At 36.5% G+C, this 17,850-nt stretch overlaps 1 protein-coding gene across 1 annotated transcript in view; it reads right to left on the bottom strand.

Moving 5' to 3' along the window:
* Positions 1–1,888: 1,888 nt before the first annotated feature.
* Positions 1,889–17,850, bottom strand: part of Ammecr1 (Alport syndrome, mental retardation, midface hypoplasia and elliptocytosis chromosomal region gene 1) — a 129,993-nt gene continuing 114,031 nt past the window's right edge. Inside the window, exons 4-6 of the mRNA XM_013025896.1 lie at positions 9,813–9,903; positions 8,397–8,493; positions 1,889–6,241 (exon numbers count right to left, since the gene is read on the bottom strand). Of these exons, the coding sequence (XP_012881350.1) occupies positions 6,127–6,241; positions 8,397–8,493; positions 9,813–9,903 (303 nt within the window). The 3' untranslated portion in view covers positions 1,889–6,126. The remainder of the gene's footprint in view (positions 6,242–8,396; positions 8,494–9,812; positions 9,904–17,850) is intronic.

Below are 17,850 nucleotides of genomic sequence, written 5' to 3' on the forward strand. Positions count from 1 at the left end.
GAGTGTGATTAGAGAAGTTCAACTGTATCCAGACCATTGAGTTCTCCACTAATGCTATAAAAAAGCATGCTGTGGGCTTGTCATTCCACCTAAGCCTATTAATATTGTCTAAATGATTAAAATATCTTATGTCCCATTAACCGCCAATGATAAAAATGAGTAAACCCTGAGCAGATGGCCACTTTTAGTGGAGTACTAGCCCCAACCACAACAGTCCTCTAGGATGCAAGATGACTTTTTTTTTAGTGACCATAATTGACAAAAGCACATGTCATAAAATTCATATGGTACCAGGGCTTTGGGGCTATGGAACAGAGAAAGTATCCTGTCCATATTCAACTAGCAATGAATCCAGAAGTGTGCATGATTTTAAAAGCACACAACAAATGATTTAGAAAGTGCCCAAAAGTGTTTCAACTGTGTCCTTCATAGCTTTTCTGCAGAAAGAACAGATAGTAGCAGCTTTTTTTCTTGTTGCTGATTTTATCTGGTTCTTGAAAGTCAGTAGCACCAGTTGCTTTACCTCCCACTCAGGTGTTTCCCTGAAGTTAGAAGCATCAGATAAATGGGGAGGGGGGTACTAATCTAGAATTGGTAAAAATAGGTGACACTCAGTTGAAGTATGTGGTGTAGGTGGTGAAGAAGAGTATATACCCTTTGGGTAGACACACTGTGGCATATCTGGATTTTCTTTCTTACAGTCAGAGAAGAGACAGTCTTCCTTGATGGCAAAAGAAAGGGTTCCAACATCATCAGGTGCTCTGGTGGACAACAAACCACTTGTCCAGTAGTAGCTCACCAAGGGAAAACACCTAACAGCGGATGACTGATTTGGACAACAGCAAAAGCAGGCTTAGATGTGTGGCTAAATTACCATTGGAACCCATTTTATGCTTGCCTCAGATGCCTGCCCAGGTTAGATCGGCCAAATCAATGTTAATCAACATCACTGAGTCCAGGACCCAGGGCTAGGTACAAGTATGACATGTGCCAATAATATTTTAGGGAGCAGTTGCAGCCAGGTAACCTTTCCTCAAAAGCTATTTGGAGGGAAATCCGTCAGGTCCTAGCTATACTATTTCAGAATCTTCTCATGTTAACCTTTTTTTTGTCAGTCGTGGGGGCTGAACTCTGGGCCTGGGCACTGTCCCTCAGCTCTTCAGCTCAAGGCTAGCGCTCTACCACTTGAACCACAGCGCCACTTCCGGCTTTTTTCTTTTTTGCTTATGTAGTGCTGAGGAATCGAACCCAGGGCCTCATGGATGTGAGGCAAGCACTCTACGACTGAGCCAACTTCCCAGCCTTCCTGTTAACCTTTTAGTAACAAGTACTGATGAGACCAACATTCTACTATAAGAATCGTTAAATAAATAGCCATGCATCAGTGGCTCATGCCTGTAATCCTAGCTACTTAGGAGGCTGAGATCTGAGGAACATGGGTCAAAGCCAGCCCAGGCAGGAAAAGTCTGTGAGACTCTTATCTCCAATAAACCATTCAGAAGACTGGAAGTGGTGCTGTGGCTCAAGTGGTAAAGAGCTAGCCTGGAGCTGAAGAGCTGAGGGACAGCGCCCAGACCCAGAGTTCAAGCCCCAAAACCAACAAAAAAAGTTAAATAAATAAACAAGAAGCTGGGCACCAGTGGCTCACACCTATAATCCTAGCTACTCAGGAGGCTGATATCAGAGGAATGGTTTGAAACCAGCCTGGGCAGGAAAGTCAGTGAGACTCTTATCTCCAATTAGCCATCAGAAAACCAGAAGTTGTGCTATGGCTCAAAGTAGTAAAGAGCTAGCCTTGACCAAAAAAGCTCAAGGACAGTGCCCAGGCCCTAAGTTCAAGCCTCACAACTGACCAAAATAAACCAACCAACGAACAAGATGTGATAACTTGATTTTAACATTTTATTGGGTAAATGATTTTAAAGGTAATAACAATAGTGTCAAAACTACTACAATATCTTTCCACAGCCATACCTTACAGACCCACATAAACCTTATATTTTTTTTCTTTTTGCACATTTTTTAATATTTTAAAGCCATACATGTCATATAAAATGCCCATTTCCAATAGTTTCTTCAAACTATTAAGCAATTAAATGTGGAAGGAAGGAGGACCTAGTTATATGTGAAGGGGATTTTGGGTAATCTGTGATGTCTTACTGTAATCAAAAGACAGGTTACTAAGAAAGAAGGAAAAGAGGAGCTACTCCAGGTAGCTTTTTGCTCAGTACAATCTCACCCATAACTCAATATGCTGGTGACCTATTCAACATAATTTTGGGGAACATATAAAACACTAAAATAACTTAGAAACTAGATCCAAATATTTCAAAAGTAATCAACTTTGATATACAAAAGCAGTTAGAGGTGGTTACAAAAGTTTTATTTTCTCAGTGCATCTATATACCAGCGCAGTTTACTGGGTCCAGAGCAAAATAAAAGGTTTTTTTTTTCTGAAACAGTAATAAAAAACAAGGAAAACATATCTTTGTATATAAAGAATCAATGCTGGTCTTAAGAATAATGTAATCAGAAACCCTTAAATCGAGAGGCACACAATGGGTTTCCACTTTTAAAAAATAAAAGTAAAGTCACCAGTTTATTTAAATGGAGGAGGCATTCACACCCCTCAAATAAACTTAATTCAATTTAACATCACTAGCAAAAATCACTTAGAAACTGTACAAAAATAAAAAAGTGAACACACATAATCCTGCAAGGTTTTTTGTAAGGACTGGAAGGCAGGCTTTTGGAGCAGCATTTGGGCATGGCTGGGGGCTTCTTTGGTTTGATCTAACACACATAAGAGATGGAATCTATTCCAGATGACAGTTTCAAATTTCTTGCACATCTGAAGACAAGAGGCCAGTATACAAACTTCCGGTGTGCTGGGCATTGGGACTGTATGCCCTGGACTGAAAACTTCACAACTGCTTTAAGTAGAGTGAGGGAAGAGAGCAAGCTTTGTACTTCCCCCATCAATTTCACCGTCCTCTCAAGGTAGGGGAGACTAGAGAGGGCAGTAGCACGTTCTCAGCGCAATCAGAAGGCCACTTGAGGGGTGGGGGAGAGGGGACAATTATTCCTTTAGAATCTGGTACCTGGCTGACTTTAAGAACAAGAAAACCCTTCCAGAAATGGAAGCCTTTTGCTACATACCAAAAAACACATACTATTTTCCAAGAGGAAAAAATACCCAGTTACATTGGAAAACAGAAAACTTAAGTGTAACTAGTTAACATTTACAAGGGGCTATGTAAACTTTGTGCTACTCAATATGAAGTTCAAGTATTACTTCTGAGCATTTAAAGATCACTGAACTTATACGATATTCCGGTGAGTAAGAGTGCAATTCACATTTGTGTTTCTCAACGAATAAACCACAACTGGCTAGAACATAACCTGTGCAATTAGAATGTTTGTCCAAGTTAAAGACACATGCTACGTAGTTCCACATGTTCAAAGTTAAGTCAAACCACATATTTAACAGCTTTGTAATACACAACAAAGGTGAAAAGGTCTACCATTTGTTTAAAGCACACCATTACAGTTTGTATAACACCCTTTACACTACAAAGTCTTTTAGTCAACAGCTATGTAGACACAAAAAATGCATTGTGCATCAACTTGAATACAAAAGGAGACAAAACTATCCTTTTTCCCCCAAGCCATGGTGGGAAATATTGCTGACCTCGTCCTTTGAAGCCTGCAGGATGGTTATATCTTCAGTATAACATTATTACACTGGTATGAAAATCTGTATAACATCTGCATATATCAAGAATTTTAAAAAATCTGATATGATTTTAGAGTCTGCATGACCAGTCACGTGACCTGCTCAAGATTGATTAGCACCGTTAAATACATAAATACACACATATGTGTGTATGTGTAAGTAATATGTACACATACACACATATGTGTGTGATAGATCTTTTCTTTAAAAAAAAAAAAAACTTCTAACCATAAGCTCACCCAGGATGAGGAGCCTGCTGAACTGATGAGATGATAGTTAAGATGGATTTCACAATAATATTGGTCTAGGTCTATTTTGTCTCTCTTTAGTTTGTTTCATTTACCTTTTTTGCAGCAAACAGTATCATTCAGCTTGTGCTCAGTTTCCCTATAAGGGCAAAATAGTTCCTATCAGGTAGCTCCTATTTTTATACTGAAAGACTAATCTATTCCAAAATGCTCCCAAGTAGAAACGACTGCATTTTGAATTCATTTCTTTTAAAGTCTAAGGATTTCATTTTCCTGACTCATCTCTTTTCAGTGGAACTGGCTACCTAGATTGCATTTCAGGCTATCTAGCAATTGGCTTCTTAAGGCATCTCAACTGAAAATGGTTGTTTAAATAATGGATGCTGTGGATGAAAGAACACCATCAAACTTCTAAGAATTCTCATCAAACACTAAAGTAGTGTGCTCTGCCCCAGTGATAAGCAGAAGGGAGTCAGCCAACTAGCTCATGAACTAGAAAAAGGGTTCTGAATTCTGAATTAGCAGTCTGTCACTTGTCACAGCAACTATATGTATAAGCTACATCATTTCAATATTCAGAGACATTTCTACAGTTTTAGAATATATATTCTGCAGCATACTTTTATCACTTGATACACCAATTTCCTGTTTGAAAATTATATATTTTCCCCAAATATATATCTATCTATCTCTATCTCTCTATATATTACCATAAAGTCAAGGCCATCTTTTGCCAAAATTATCTATGTTTTTCCCCCCTGGGGATATACATATAGACCTTCTGTTGACATCACTAATTTCTCCTTGTGCTCATCATGGGAAGACTTGCCCCACATATGAGCTAGGCTCTAACCTTTAGCATAATTGAATGCAACCACATCTTTACAGGTATGACAGAACATCTTATCAACAAAGCAAATGTGTTTCTATCAAAAGTATGTAGTGCAGAAAGAGATTCAAACTATTTTATAGGCTCTCTGAAACTCTGGTATTGTCTCCATGGCAAGCAAACATATTTGAAGTCATGGTATGTATGAACTTTTGTTTCACTAGATTATCTTTACCATATCTTTAGATGGTAGTGAAAACTATCTCTGGCCAATTGTGACTTCCTGAAACCTTAACCTAACAAATTTAACTTAATAGAAAATAGACAAATGTCTTTTGGTTATTTGCTCAAAATAACTTTTTCAGCTAAAAAAATACATTAAGAGTAAGGAATTTGTCTAATCTCTTGTTTCCCATATAGAAACAATAAATTTTACAAGAATATTTCTCTACATTGCCTTTTTGAACCCCTCTTAATTTTATTTTCTCAAAGGCACTAAGTTCTGCATCTGTTTTCTTCCTAATATTTGCTGCTTTTCAAACTGATTTCTGTAGCATATTTGAAAGGTACTTTCTTAAAACAGTGATTTAGTTTATGAACTGATTCTATAATGGGGTGAGGCAGTCTTTCATGACAACCAGCATAGTAGGCATAAATGGTTCTTTTTCTCTGTGACAAGCCCTATCATGTATCTTTAAATGTTTGTTACTAACATTCATATATATTAACCACAGGAAAAATAAATTCTTAAGGAATGATGACCTAAATATGAAGCTGTCATAGCAAAGGGAATTTTAGGCAAATTCAAGAGTAATATACAAAGACCTGAATTTGATATGAATTACTCCCAAACCCATCTACCAAAAAATAACTCTCTTACTGAGGAAAACTTACTAGACAAATCTAAACAAGATCCTTAAAAACTGCACACTTTCTTCCATCCACAGTCAAAAAAGAAGGTGGGAAGGAAGGAAGAAAAAGTAAAGGATGAAAGGCAATAAAGACAAACCTGTTTGAGATAGCAAAGCAAAATTCTATCTAATATTGTAAGAAAAGAAAAATCCCAAAAGTTATACATGATGCTGCAAAAAAAATCAATGCTTAAAAATAAGAAAACAAGATCTTCTTAACAAATGTCACTTTCCTACCCGTTACCATGATGATCTTAAATGACAATGTCGAAGTTTCACCATGGCAACGGAAACTATCATCATAAAATGGTACAGTAAAAGAGATAGCTAGACCAAGAAGGTGGAGGGTCTCCTGGGAAGAGGTCTGCAGAGAGGCCCAATGACTGGTTGTGCGGCTCAGTGTCAGGAATAATGGTTGTATGGAGGAAGGGGATGCCCAATGCCATTTTGGAAGTGATGATGCTGGCGATGAGCAAGGTATTCAGCATAACTCAAGGTCATCTTTTCACTACGGTACCTAAAAGAAAATCAGGGAAGAGAAAGTTAACATCAAGAAGTAGGTGATATACCTAATCAGAAAACAAGAGGTGTAGAAAGAATCAGTGACTTCCCATGGTCATACCACCAGTAAGTACCAAAGCTGAGGTCACAACACAGAAATCCAAACTCTGAATCTAGGATTCTTCCCACTCCTTGTTTGAATATTCTGCAAAATTGAATACCTCTTTAGTCCTAGTTTGCTTACAGGAAGGAACAAAATACCTAATCTACATCTCATTCACTTGAGTATTTGCTTCACAGATCTTTCATCTTTCCCCCATTTATCATTCCTTCCTGTCCACACATAAACGGGTTTAACCATTAACTATGACTGTTCTTAATGCTAGATCCAGAACTCTTTCTTTGCCCTAAGTCTAGCTTTCTTTTCATTGAAGGTAGTTTCTACCTTCAATGCACTTCTCAAACTACTTTCTGGCCAAGTGCTTCTGCTACTACTCTTCCATAGACAGCTATCGGAAGGCAGCTTGATTGTATCTGACCTTTCCACGATGATAGTGCTTACTACTCTGTTTTTGAAGCTCTCTAGTTCTTTCATGCCTGTCAGATGGCTTCTTAGCCATCTCAGATCTGCTCCTGCCTCTTTCATCTCCTTGCTCCTCCTAGCTCTGCTTTATAGGATTTTCCTAGTTTGCATCTTTACGTAGTTGACTTTATATTTTGTCCCTCTCAGAGAATCTGATCCTTATAGCTTCAGCTATGATCTCTGAAGATGTACCAAAGGCATTATCTCTTAGTCATAAGCTTTGCGCCTCCCCATTTTCAGTGACCTACTACTAGACATTCCTAGGAGTACTTTAAATCCAGAACTGAAACATAAGTCTAAGTCTCCTCCTGTCATCACTACGTCCCTTCAACAGATAACCTGGGTCTCTTTTATCCAGATGAAAACCTTGACTTCCTTATTTCTAAATGATAACCAAATCCTGCCACTTCTTCTATAATATCTGCCCCAGCCTTTCGTCCCATCTGACTTCCCTTCAATGCACCTCATTTGAATTGCTGCCACAGACACTTCCATGACAGTGCTGTTTCTTAGCTATTTTTTCTGTTTCTAGTTCCAATCATACACTTCTCCAAACCTATCTGGTTTATCTACAGCTGCTACCAAATGCCTAGTCTGGACTGTCAGATCCAACTCACCTTCTGGGCCATATTTTCCTTGAATACTGTATTTTATATGTGCACTGAACACTAGCCAAGTAGGAGTATTTCACATTGCTTAAGACTTGCTTTGTACTTTGCCACCTACATGCCTTCATTCAACATCTTAGGGAAATCCCTTTTCCTCAGATATTGTACCCACTCTTCAAGCACAGCTCTCAATCCACCTCCTCTTTGAAACCTTCTGTTACTCCTCTACTCCTTCCTGGAATTCCTCTTTCTTGGCTTTATAATCTTATATCATCCATCATACTCTGCCTTATAGTAATAGTTATTTCTGTACATGCCCTTCTATTCTCCCCACTATAAAGTTAGGGAGAGCAGAAATGGAGGCATTTTCAAATTTGTAACTGCTCAGAGCTGAGAATAGTCCATTTTTAGACTAGAGGCATTCAATACAGTTCTCTAGAATTGAAATACATGGAAACAGCAACCTGTTTTCCTAAAATGTTTGATATTTTCCTTTTTAAGTAAGAATCCCTATTATTCCATGCTGAAATTTATTTAGTATTCAAGTTTAGCTCAATTGTGTTTCTCAATAAGCTTTCATGGTATTCTTCAATCACTGCCAAAATTCTAATGGTAAATTCAAATTCAAAGACTGCTTATCAGAATCCTGGGGTTCTGCTAGGCAATGTGAAAAGCTGGCAGAATAGCTAATTCTGGTGCTTTCTCTAGTAAGGTAGTCTAAAGTCTCAGAGGGCTTGTTGGTACAAAGCCAGAGTAATCACACAGAGATAAAGATGGGAAGGATGGACTCATAGATCATACAGGCTTTTCTGCCAAGCAGAGTCCCATTATATCAATCCTCAGTATGTCGCTGCCTTCATTTCCTCTATTTTATAAGAGGAAAGTAAGTACAGTTAGAGAGACCAAAGATATAAAAGGGTTGCAAGACATATACTTGGAAATGTACTAGTTAGCTTTATGTGAGAAAATGCCTTCTATACCTGGTCAGTTTTATGGTTTTCCTGAATTCATTAGTAATTGGAGCTTTGTATCCTCCTTTCCTCAGTAACGAGTCTATAGTCTGAATGTGGTCCCATCCTGTGGAGAGTTGATCAGATAAAATAGCAGTTAAGTACAAATCACAAGCACCTTTGGTTAAATACAAAATGACTTTGTAGATGTCAGCTATCACTGTCCCCAAATTCCATCAACTCATTTGGGCCTAAAAACAATCATAGAGAACAGCTAAAATTTCATCCTATACAGAAGCAAGTCTATCACCACATATCTTCAATAATAGCTATCCACAATATCTAACAACATTGGTTTCCTGATCTCAACCATATTTGAAGGCAAGGAGTCTAAGATATAGGCAGTGACTGATAAATTATGTCTGTAACAAACAATAACCACTATACTCTTCAAGAGATGTTACTGTAATAACTCAGTCTTACTTAGGACTCGCTTGCTACTAGATGGTAATTTCTAGTTGTAATGGTATCTTCCTAATTAATTACAGAATCAATCTATTTAAATTTGCATGCAATGCTCAAGGGCATTTTTTATTGGTTCAGATAAGGATGGTAACCATACTTATGTATGCTTTATGAATTCAATAGTACTGCAGGATTAAGACATTTTCAAATAAATCTATAACTGTCATAAGAACTAACTTTCTTATTTGGGAGTTTAATGAGGTTAACTTTTACTATTATATTTCTCATATTTACATGAACGAACATAGGCAAACCAAATCTTAAATGCTTTCTGATGAGAAGAAAAGCTCTATTAGACAAAAGATATTCCTTTCAGTTAATATAAGAATTTAGTAGCAGCTAGAAAGGACAAAAATACTATCGAGTGAAGTTTGTGTTGGTTCATCAAGACTTGTGCTATATCCATGTAATGGGAAAATGTCTGTTTATTAGTAATTACCAAGCATATAAAATAATAATACTTCACTTACTCATAATGGCCCAGCCCTAATGGGAAACCTACAGTTTTAATATTAGTGGAATGAGTAGTGGCAACCACCTAAGAATAAAACATTAGATACTGACAATGGGAATACACTACATGGCGGTCTGTCAAGCTCCAGGCTTGCTCATGCCATAACAATACTTGTAGAATAATGGAATATGAAAAAATAGAATTTCAGATTAGTAGCAAATCATCAACTAAGTAAGGCCCAAGTTTTATATATCTTTGCCTTTGTTCAAAACTTCAGTGGAGATATTCTGCATTAGTATAAGTCACTGATTTGAAAGACATTGCAGTGGCAGTGATAAAAGAGTCACTTCTTGCAATTTGACATTGATCAATTATCAGGCATAACTGCAAGGTCAAATATTACATTTCAATTTGTCAATTTGTTTAAATTCTTCATCAGATCATATGAAATAAAGTCCAACAGTGACCTTGCTCCTTTGCAACCTCCGGTAGGTAGGTGGCGGTGCGTTTTGATCCTTTTTCATTGATGAACTCTATTCTAATGCCATGTACACCCACCTGAAAGAAATGGGCAGTTTTATTAGTACAATCTTCTTCATAGAAACAGAAAAATGTTATAATTTAACTTTCAAGAGAATGCAATTCTTCCTTTCCCCTTGATTTTTGAAGTGCATATCAGTTTTCTCTTTCCAAAGCTTTGGCTTTGAGTTGATGAGCCACTACGATGTTCAATGGAGATGCAAAATATTGACTTGTATGGGCCCCAAATGGGTACAGTTATGCTATTGTAGTTAGAAAACTCAAACATCTTTTAGGGGGCAGTGCCAAGAATCCTGCTCCAACTCCCAGATTATGATTCATGATATTAAGGAGCTAAACAAAGTGAACTGACTTCAAAGAGAAAGTAAGCAACCATCTTGTTTAGCAGGCCACTCAGCACATCAAATTACATTCAAAATTTCTTGTGCCTACCCCTCCCAAAGTGTCTATCCCCATTCAAATTTTGACTTGTATGTTGGCAAGTAAAAAGTATCAGATAAGACTGACAAAAAAAAGGAACACCACCAGTTGGACATCAAACAGTACAACTGAATTTAAGAGCATGAATAAGTTTGGGACAGGGCATTTTTACAGTCTATTACCCTAACCTAGAAACCACTATTTACTTTGAGAAATATGAAACAAATTTTCCATGATAAAAAGGTAGTCTTCTTAAGAAATGTGAACAATATCTTGGCAATATTTTTAAAAGCAGTATGCTTTTCTTTTAGTTTACAATCAAAAGAAACCTGTCCTTTTTCTTCATTTCTTACACAAGGCTAAGGAAAGATTTAAAATTCTTAACTTCTTTGCCAAGATGGCAATAAAAATGCAATTTCCAAAGTACAACCACTCTATTACATTCTCCTAAATCTGTGGTTGTCTAAGTTCAACAGTTCCCAAGTGGAGTATCAGGCTGTCCAAGGTCCTGGAAGGCAGATGTAAGAGCAGGTGAACATTATTTCCCAGAATGGAGGATTCTTTTCAGAACAGGTGAGTAAAATCACAGATCTTATCCTTTCTATGTATATAGATGTAAAAGTCTAAAACAGGAAAATGGGTCACTTATATCCTCTTGCTGTATCTACCCTCAACCTGAAAATTTCCAAATTTTTCTGTAATAAAATGTTTTCTGGGAAATCCAATTCATTGTTTCCTTGGACCTTCACATATCTATCCATTAGAGCCTGTCAGATCTTCTGAGTGTTCTTTGTTTTGTATTAAAACATATCTCGATGGCTAGCCTTCTATATATTTAATATCAATATTCTTATGAATCTTCTTTTGTTAAAAAATGTGCCCAGAGCAACCGTTTAGAAAGCTTAACACAACAAAATTTCCCAGACACTGTGGGAAATCACTGTGGAGAGCTGAGAAGTCTGAGTGCTTAGCTCTAAGGCATTTGCAAAATAAAGGACATCCCCAGTGGCTGACATAGCACTGAGGTAATGACAAATTAGCAATACTTTCTGTCTCCTAACTTCCTGATCAGTTACTTTGAAATTATTTTCTTGGACAATATCAGATTCTTTATAATTTGTTTTTTTTAATCCACAGTAGAAGCAATTTATGCTCCATCATTCACTGAAGTGAATTTTGAATCTTCAACTCCATTTATCAAAAACATCTGTCATGGTAAAATTGGAAAGAAATTCAGTATTTATTAAGATGTCTAGTCAAAAAGCTGTGAGAAGGAGATTGTATCCCTATCAGTGAGGTGAGAATATCAGACAAAATCAACAGGACTAGGTTGGTAGGAAGTGGGGAAGGGGCTGCAGAGGTTATTAGAATTGCAAGATGTTTCAAGTATAGTTTGGAAAAAGAACAACTCCCCAAGTGATTTTTATCCTTATTGATCTAGATAGCCCTAATAACTATCCTAGCTCTGACAAACAATGGGTACTGGGAAAAATGACTTAGGCAAATGGGGGGTATGTAATTTAGACATGTAAATCCTTTCTTCATAGGAGTACATTCTATGTTCTTCAACAAAATGTCAGAGATTTTAAAGCCTAGTAATTTACCAATTAAAAGAGGCTAAGACGAATTTACAGTCTGTGAATTATGTATCAATAAAGCTATTTATATGAAGTTAGATCAAAATCAAAGGACATGCTGAACAAAAACAAAAATTAATCACAAATAAGATTGCTTCTTTTACTTTTGTATTATAAGAAGGCACCTCCATCAAATTTGATTTAAAAATAAAAATTCTCCCATTGAGTGCATTTTCAACTTTTGTTTTCTGTGTTCCCCCAATTCTCAACAACTGAAAGCCCCTGTAAGTTTAGCAATTTGGGGCTTTATAAAACCAAAACTAACATGGTTCATTTTTTCCCCAACTAGTAGAATCAGAACAATAATATGATTCTTAACAGAATCAAACCATATCATTTTTATCACCTGTTGTGAAACAGAATTTTCTTTACCACTACTGCCACAAAACCATCACATAGTACAATCAAACCAGGAGAATAGAAAATGGTTGCTATATGCCGTAGAAAATGTCCAATTCTGGGCCAACTGTGGAAATCACTGCCTTTGCAAATTCAGTCATCTGCACTAAATGAGCACCCAAACAGAATCCATATTGTTTCAGGGAGGCATATGTCACAGCTGCAACTCCAAAATACAACCTCATGCATAGCAACTGAATCCTCCCTTGGACCGATTAGATGTCCAGCAGCTTCCCAAGAGGCAAAAGTATAGTAGCAGTTATTAACTAGATAAGAGATTAGCTAACTAGGGAGCTAGGATTCCTTGAAGTAAATCTGCTCTAAAATTCTACCAAAATAACTTTGTGTTTTTAATGACAAATGGAAAGATCTAGAAAAACTATGTCAACAAACATACTGCTACTTAATACTACCACTAACGAAAGTACAGCCAAGTGAGCAAAACCTGGAGATTTGCAAACCTAGCCTATGAGAGTCCACAGGTCATTTTCAAAATTATTACAAGGTCTGAGAAAAAAATGCTTTCAAAATCCTTCAGCTGTAATAATACTGTTTTAATCAAGACTATACTTTTGCTAAGCAGAGCTATAAATCAACTCAAATGGTAGTAAATTAAATGTAGGACTTATAGATAAGAGGATATGGAATTAAGAGCTCTGTGTGTGCTGAGAGAATATTAAGACCAGTTCAACAGATTCCTATTTCATGATAAAAAGAAAGCCATATTTTTTGTGGAACCATTCCATATCAAGTGTTTTTTTATTAATCTTTTGGGTATTTTTTACATTTTTCAGAATGATTAAATATCAAGATTAATGTTAAGACCCTCAAATATATCTTGATTATTCTGTGCTTGATTATCCAGTTTGGGGGATTATGCTTCCCCACTCAACCTGGCCTCAGCCCCATCCACTTTCCTCTCTTATCCATTTCTCTATATTTTCACTACTCTACCAGAGAGCACATGGGCAAACAGGAAAGAGATATATGCAAATTAATCAATTTTGCTACATAGTAAAAGGTTTGGTAGAAGAGATTATAAATAATGGCCATAATGAAGCTCAGAGACTGTCTGCAGATTTCATTTATCCTTGCTATCTTTCCTCTTATTATAAACATGGCTTCACTTAAAACTATTATCCCCTAATGCAGCGACCCTCAACACAAGAGCATTCAAAATGTGCCTTCTTCTACCCCATTACAATATACAGTCCATATTATACTCATCACAATTGCATAGTCAAAGCTTAATATACCCTACTTTGTCTATAAGGCAAGTGCTAGTCCTGCAATCTGCTAGCAATGCCACCAAAGGGTCTCACTTTTACTTGTGAGCCTAATCAGCAAGCTAACAATCTGAAGAGGTTGAAACATGGGGCGGGGTGGGGGGGGGAATCATCTGGCTAAAAGCAATAAATGTGGATAAAATGTGCTCTGGTGCAGTTGAGTAGGCTCCATGCAGACCTTTGAGCATTTGGGTCCACAATTACCTCCACAGTTATGACCCTCAAAGCTTAAATCTATTTCTGATCATATCCTGGCCAAAAGAAGCAATTTCTTTCCTTAAGTGGAATTGTGTCTCAGCCAATGCCACAGTCAGTCCCATCTTCCCCCATTTCAGGACCAAATTCTGGGTTTCTCTGTAACAATAGGGCTATAGTTCATTCTATTCATTTTCAGTGAATTCATCTTGAAAAACATGAAAAGTATCAAGAGGTCAAAGAATCAAAATGGTTTGACATGTATTTCTGGAAGAAATCATTTGGTACAATATGTTTTGTAATTAACCACACAGCCAGTTACTGGCCATTTACATTAGAATGACCTGCCAGGCTCAATATGCTAGTCTCTCTGAACTTTAGGAAAGAACTCATTTCCTAATGAGAGGAACTAGGATATCTGGCATCCCCTGTAACCTTTTCAAGTTGGCATCGCTGAAGACACTCCTGTGTGTTCACAAAACAGCTCAGGGAAACACAAAATACTGTACTGGATAATCCATGGGACTGACTCAGAGTCTGGTGTCTCTAATATAGTTAGTAGGAAAAACTGCATGTGTTATCCCTCTGAAAACCACAAAATCCTCTAAGCACCATGGTGACCTCCTGAACTTATCTTCCAGAACTTGCCCCAGCCTAATTCAGCTGTGTTAAACTAGTGACTTCCTTTACTTCAAGAAAGCAAATTCAACACTCAGGAGGAAAATAGATCAAGTTTGGGCCTACTCCAAGTTATACTTTTGAATAATAATTATTTGGACAAGAAAATTTAAGAGCTTATTTTCAGAAGCTGATAATGATTTGTTTAGATCCTAACCAACCAATCCCTTTCCATCAAACCTGAGACTAAGAAACAATCATTCAGACTTCATAGTATGTAAAGCTTCCTATCAAGTCCTTGCAGCTGTAGTATTTTACTTTGCCCCTCAGTATGAGAGGCAAGTCTAAAATTCTGCAGGTATGTAAAATCTGACCAAATTATCATCTAAAGTGTTGCTGCAATTTTGAATCGGTAACTGTTACTTTTGTAAACCATACACTACTACACACATAAAATTTCTGTTTATAAAATTACTCAAGTTCTACATATTCTTACTATATATATGTATATGTATATGCTTCATTCTTAGAAAGTCTAATGGAGAAAATAAAAGGTGATCTGTAATCCTAGTACTACCTAGAGATAACTTTTATCTTAATGACAAAATCTTTTTCTCCTGAACCAACTAAGATATCTCCAAGAACTACATTTTAGACTGTTTTATCCATTTTAAGAAAAATTCTTATAATGATCTTTATGTATCTACTTTGATCAGCTTTTTACACTAAATATTAGAAACATAAATCAAGTATAATTGATTAAAAATTCATCCAAAAGTTACTTGAACACAGCCTTTTAACATATTTTACTATAAAAATGCTCATCATCCACCTCAGCTGAGTTATTTTTTCTTGCTATTTTGTGAAAATAATTACAAAGGTCCTCTTGACCAAAATACATGTGCTGCTCTGATCTAAGATCCCAGCAAATTAGTCACCTTTAGCTTAGAAATTTAGTTCAGTCTCCATGGACGAATTCTTGGCTGTTGCAGAGTTTACTAAAGGCCTAATTAGTGCCAATTTTGATTCATGTAGGAGACTTAGACATCTTGTCTATCAGGAAAACAAGTCTGCCAATTTATTCACAAAGGCCACTGAACAACAATCTGATAACATTTATTTTAACTAATAGCTGCCGCACAAATTTTAAATACCTAAAATATCTAATAATCACCCCCTGTGAACTTTTTAAAAATTACTAAGATGTTAAATAAAGCAAGCTTAATGAAAAGCTGCTTTGAAAGGCTATGAAGCCAAACATGTTTACATATCATTTGAAATCAAAGTGTTCATCCTGTATGGTTTTGCAAAGAACTAGTGACAGCTTAGAGTATGATTTTAGAAAAAGTTCAATTCTCTGTAATGATTAATTATAATAAGCATTCTATAAAAATTAAACATCCTGAACTTCCCAAGTAAAATTCAGAAAACAGAGATGACCTTTAAATAAAGAGCCTACTTTTCATCAAAAGTTACAAAAATGCATCCTACCAGTTTTGGGAAAAGAAGAAAAAAGGAATGAGAAAGAAAGTGAATTTACACTCAAGAAAAGCAAAGTAATACATTTTTCTCAAAACTTGGAAATGTGACCTAGTTTCCTTCTCCAAGGTTAGGGAAGGGGGACAGAAAAATCTCTTGACAATCATACTCAATATGAAGTAATGCTTTCCTGATAAGAAATTAAGAAAAATCTTATTCATGTTATAAATATACATTGATTATCTGACTCAGTACGGTTTCACTCAGTCTACAAAAGGGACTTATTAATAAAAAGTTACATGGATAAATTTATGTAAATAAATTCATCTTAGCAGGATGCCAATGGCTCATGCCTGTAATCGTAGATAGTCAGGAGGCTGAGATCTGAGGATCACAGCTTGAAGCCAGCCCAGGTAGAAAAGTCTGTGAGACTCACCTCCAATTAAGCACCAAGAAAGCTGGGAGTCGAGATATGGGTCAAGTGGTAGAGTGCTAGCCTTGAGCAGAAAAAAAAAGCTCAGGAACAGCATTCAGGCCTTGAGTTCAAGCCCCAGGACTGGCCCAAAATTTGTTTTTAAAATAAATTAATCTTGAAGTTATGAAGAAGATAAAGAAGCACTGTAGTGAGTCCTTATAAAGTGTACTTGTTTCACTTATACTTAGATATGCAATATCGACTTAAACCAAGATATAGTAATAAAATAGAGGTATTAATGACAGAATATTTTCCTTCCCAGACAGACTTATTTTAGGGAAAGACATCTAGAATGTACCATTAAAACACTGGACTATGTTTTACTTGCTGTCTATATTTAATTTGAAAATGGTCATTTTTAAATTTTAGGGCTCTCTTTTTATGACTTTTAAATGGCTACTGGTGATTAGTTCTTTGGATATAATTGAAACCAAAGCCATTTTAGAGAAGGTAGTTTGTCACAGAATAATATTTTGTGGGAGTCCAGAGTCCTTAGGTATTACCTAGTCCAAGTTTTTAGCTTCCTGATATAGTATCTGAGGTCTAGAAAGGTCACAGAGCTGGGAAGTGGCAATTGGCAACTAAGCCCAACTCTCCTTGTTCCCCAAATTCATGACTATTTTTATTAAATGCTGGGGACACATGCAAGCTGTAAACAACACACTGAGTGGAATTTAGGAAGGGAGAGAGGCCTGAGGATGAACTAACATGCCCACTTCTTTATGGGTACTAATAGCTAATAGGCATTTTTAAGCACTACATCACATTCTCAGAAGTTATGTTATTTTTATGGTTTGTTTCGCCACCAATCTTCTTATACACTACCTTGTTGATGCACAGCATATTCTTTGTATATGGCTAGGAAACACAAAGCATCCCTTTCCCAATGTCCCACAGCCCTTGAAAAAGCATTTAACTTAAGAGCATCAAGACAAAGATTAAATTACCCAAAATGTTGTCTTACACAAAATTCTAGATCTTGATACACATATTTAAAAAATAAAAAAGCGGGAATCTTAAGGCAGAGCAGAGGCAAAATATGATGAACATCATAGTTGGGGAAAAACAACTGAGGGAAGAAACAGAATGTATACATATAACTAGAAGTCCTTTCACTTGGTGACTTTGTGAGTCATGCTAACCATCTGTGTATGAATGGAAAATCTGTTTCAGGAGTACATTAAGAGGAGCTAAATCATGCAAACCTTTATGAAGGGAGTGAGTGTGAAAAGGAGAACATTAGCTTCTAAAATATATGAAAGATAATGATGGTAGCCAATTTATTCATCTCATCTGTTTATTCTCATGAAGGTTGTTACAAAAGAGCCCTATTATTAACTGCAAGCAAATACGTCAGAAATGGAGCTGTGATTGCTCAAGAGGTGTGCATTAGAGATTGCTTTTAACATGAAGTACAGCTCTCTGAGTACCAGGCATCCACAAGCCTCATGTACAA

The sequence above is a fragment of the Dipodomys ordii genome, unplaced genomic scaffold (genome assembly GCF_000151885.1).
Source record: "Dipodomys ordii isolate 6190 unplaced genomic scaffold, Dord_2.0 Scaffold88, whole genome shotgun sequence".
Lineage (NCBI taxonomy): Eukaryota > Metazoa > Chordata > Mammalia > Rodentia > Heteromyidae > Dipodomys > Dipodomys ordii.